Below are 3,921 nucleotides of genomic sequence, written 5' to 3' on the forward strand. Positions count from 1 at the left end.
TTGCACCGGGTCAAAGGGCACTATAGAAGTACGATTAATCTGCGTTAATTTTTTTAATCGCGTTAATTTTTCTGTGATTAATTAATCGAAATTAACGCGTTAATTTGACAGCCCTAATATATATATATATATATATATATATATATATATATATAACCGCATTCCCACCAAATTGTACTGTCTTGAGAATTTATCAAACAGTGCCATGTATTTTTTATTTTTTTATTTGTTGTGTTATACAACAATCCGCTTGATTTTAAATGGCAGGTTGAATAAGAGCTCAGTAAGAACACTCCTTATCTATACTTAACAATGTCACCTCAATTTAGGATTTATCACATTATTATGATTCCATCACAGACAGTAGTCAGTATTTTCATCGTGCTGTACGTATGTTCTTGTACTGGCACAGAAGCAGGTGCTTGAATGTGTTTTTGAAGGTGGTGTTGCAGAGGGCATAGCAGGCCGGGTTGATGGTGCTGTTGATGTAGCACAGCCAGTAGCCGATGGTCCAGAGGGAATTTGGGATGCAGATGGCACAGAAGGTGTTGATCAGGACCATCACATTGTACGGTGTCCATGTGGCAACAAAAGCAACAAGGATGGCCATAATGGTGCGTGTCACCTTTTTCTCCCTGGAAGAAATGCCCTTCTTTTTCCACTTTGCCATAGCACTCTGCTTTGTTACCTGGATAATGAAAATTGACACTTATTAATATAAAACAAAACAAAAAATAATAATGATAATATGGCAAATTGAGGGCAGTGACTAAGGCTGCAACTAACGATTATTTTGATAATCGATTAATCTGTCGATTATTTTCTCGATTAATCGATTAATAATCGATTAGTGTTTTGGTCCGTAAAATGTCAGAAAATGGTGAACATTTTTGATACATTTTCCAAAGCCCATGTTGACGTCCTCAAATGTATTGTTATGTCCAAAACACACAGATATTTCAGTTTACTGTCATGATAGGATTAAAGAAACCAGAGAATATTCACATTTGAGAAGCTGAAATCAGAGAATTTGGAAATTTTTTATTAAAAAAATACTCAAAACGATTAATCGATTATCAAAATAGTTGCAGATTATTTTAATAATTGATTAATAATCGATTAGTCGATTAATCGTTGCAGCTCTAGCAGTGACACAAGCTGTAAACACTTCTGTGACATATTACGCCTATTAAGTTATTATGGCGAATTTCTTTAGCAAACAATTGCTTATTTACACACCCAGCAGACAGAATGCAATATAAGCTTTCAGTTTGAGTCGTGTCTCTGGCCATTCATTCTCTTCTAGCTCTGTTTTTGGTTTAAGTAGACTAATGAAAAGTAATGGGGAATAAAACTAGGTTTTACTTTTTAGTACATTTTTTGTTAAGAAATTAGGAATTAGAGTCCGAAGACACGCCTGTGACTGTGATGCTGCACTTACGCACAGCATGTTATGCTAACATGTGTATGCAACATGCTCAAAAAGGTTTAGCAGGTTCAATGTTTGGCATGTTAGCCCTTTAGTGTGGCATGTTAGCATTAGGTGAAGGGATTCCCCAAAGGGATTATAAATCATCCTGAGGGGGATACCATTGTCTGGACAATTCATGGCAGTCCATTAAACAGTTGTTAAGACATTTCACAAATGGCAAAACAACTACTGACCAATGGCACTAAAGAAAAATCACCAAACTCATTAGGCTTCTTCCTCTGGGGACCATAAAGTCTGTACAGAACTTTTGGGATATTTCAGTCTGGACCAAATTGGTGGACCGGCCGACATTCCCATCCATAGAACCATGCTGCCAGTGAGGCTAAAAATACTGATAGCTTTACATCTGATCAAATTTGTAATTTAATTTGTGTTTTTCAGTCATCTGAATTATAATGTAGGCTACAAACTTTTATAGAGTAATCAAATTTACCTTCAACACTGTCCTTGCTACCACACTTTGTCTGTGCGAGTTTGAGTTCTTCAGAGAAAGTGGTTGGGTTTGATCTGTGTTTTTCCCACCATCTGAGCCTTTCTGCAGTGACGCAGAGACCCCAGTGTCCTTTGATGTTGATGCGTCGATGCTGTCTGCCATAGAGTCCACCTGGTCATCTCTTTCTTCCTTGTGAGCCCCACCGCCGTTCTGCTGCTTCAACGTTTCCTCCTCTTTCCCATCTCTGTCCTCCTCATGGCTCTCTTTTGTTATGTTGCAGTTGTTCTGACTCTCACATCTAGAGTCTTCTCCCAAACTGTTGCCCGAAGTCTTCCTGCTGATCCTACTCATGCGGCTGCGGCTGGCTTTGGAGATGCGCCAGTAGAGGTAGATCATGATGGCTACTGGTAGGTAAAAAGCTGCAATGGCTGTGCCAAATGTCACACCTGGGTTGGAGAAGAACTGGATGTAGCACTCATCTGACGGCACGGTTCTCCCGCCAACAATGAACTGCCAGAACAAAATGGCTGGAGCCCACAGGATGAAGGACAAGACCCATGCCGCGGCAATCATCAGCCCCGCCATCTTGGTGCTGCGATGTGCTGGGTAGCTGAGCGGTTTGGTGACACAGAAGTAACGGTCAAAACTGATGATGAGAAGGTTCATAACAGAGGCGTTGCTGACAACATAGTCGACAGCTAACCAAAGGTCACAAACCACTGCTCCCAAAGGCCAGTAGCCAATCACGATATAGACGGTGTAGAGATTCATGGAGCAGACGCCAATAATGAGGTCTGCACAGGCCAGGCTGAACAGGAAGTAGTTGTTGACGGTCTGCAGGTTCCTGTTTACCTTTAGAGAAACCACATGGAACAGGCTGTCAGATGCTAATTGCTGTGCAATGTGATGTGTGTTTTCTCATTTCTATTAGATTACTAGTCTTCTGTGGGTTGTGTGTGCTATCTCCAAGTCTAGATGTGCTTTTTGAGGTGTCGAGAGATGGATGTTTGAAACACAGTCATCAATCATAAATGATCCAAAAAAGAAGAGAAAAAGCAAACCTTTATAGAGAGCATGACCAGGATGTTCCCAATAACAGTGATCATACTCAGAGATCCGGCCACCAGGATGATGAGTACAATCTCCACCGTTGTGTATGGGCTTCTGTAGAAGAGGCTTGTGTTATCAGGACTAGTGGTGTTGGTTGTACTGGATGAATTCAGAGTCTCCATACTGTCTGGTTTTGGATATCCTTCTTACAGATGCCTCAGGCTCGAATCATATTCGTACAAGACCTGCTAAAGATAAAGATTATGAAATAACTAAGAAACCGCTTTGAAACTATGTTGCATTTTGTGATTGACAGGTGGTCACACTGATGCCAAATCTTTCCTTTCATCTGTGCATTCATCTTTCTGCACAGTCGCAAAATCATGCACAACTTTCATTGTGTAAACAATCAGCAGGTGTTTGATTGTTTTTTGAGCACAAGTGTGAAGGGTGGACAGGTGAGGAAATAGAGGCTGCAGCACCTTTAAAAATATAGAGCAGTGCCCGACATCAGGAATAACACATTGAAACTGGTTTGATGGTTAAATTATACATACATGGATTTAGACTATTTTGCACCAGGCTAGCACTTGGTTTGAGTTATTTTCATACATGTAAAAGTGTAGTTTACTCTTCTCATCCACACACGACCCCCAACTCTTGAGAGTTAATTTACATTTCCCAGCTGACCTTGGGGGTTGCTCTTTGAAGAAAAAGGAGATAAATCATTTTTTGGCACCGGAACTGCCTTTTCTGTGAATGTACAGATAGATTTCTACTGGGGCTACCTATGCTCAAAAACCCAGGTATTATTTCACTGTCATAAAGGGTTTGGATCAAAGCATCTGCTAACCAAAATCATCTGTTAATAATTAGATGTGTACTCAAAATGGTCCCAGGTAATCAAACTGACAGCAAAAAGCCACAATTAAGGCAAGCATTATTA

At 40.2% G+C, this 3,921-nt stretch overlaps 1 protein-coding gene across 1 annotated transcript; it reads right to left on the minus strand.

Moving 5' to 3' along the window:
* Positions 1-376: 376 nt before the first annotated feature.
* LOC307250517 (muscarinic acetylcholine receptor M2-like) lies at positions 377-3,157 on the minus strand (the record flags this gene model as incomplete). Its single annotated transcript, XM_080027632.1, has 3 exons — positions 377-688; positions 1,926-2,777; positions 2,987-3,157. 3 exons carry the CDS (start codon positions 3,155-3,157, stop codon positions 377-379), a joined length of 1,335 nt encoding a protein of 444 aa, XP_079883758.1.
* Between the last annotated feature and the right edge of the window lie 764 nt (positions 3,158-3,921).

Source organism: Ammodytes marinus (assembly GCF_949987685.1).
Source record: "Ammodytes marinus genome assembly, chromosome: 5".
NCBI classification, from domain to species: Eukaryota; Metazoa; Chordata; class Actinopteri; order Uranoscopiformes; family Ammodytidae; genus Ammodytes; species Ammodytes marinus.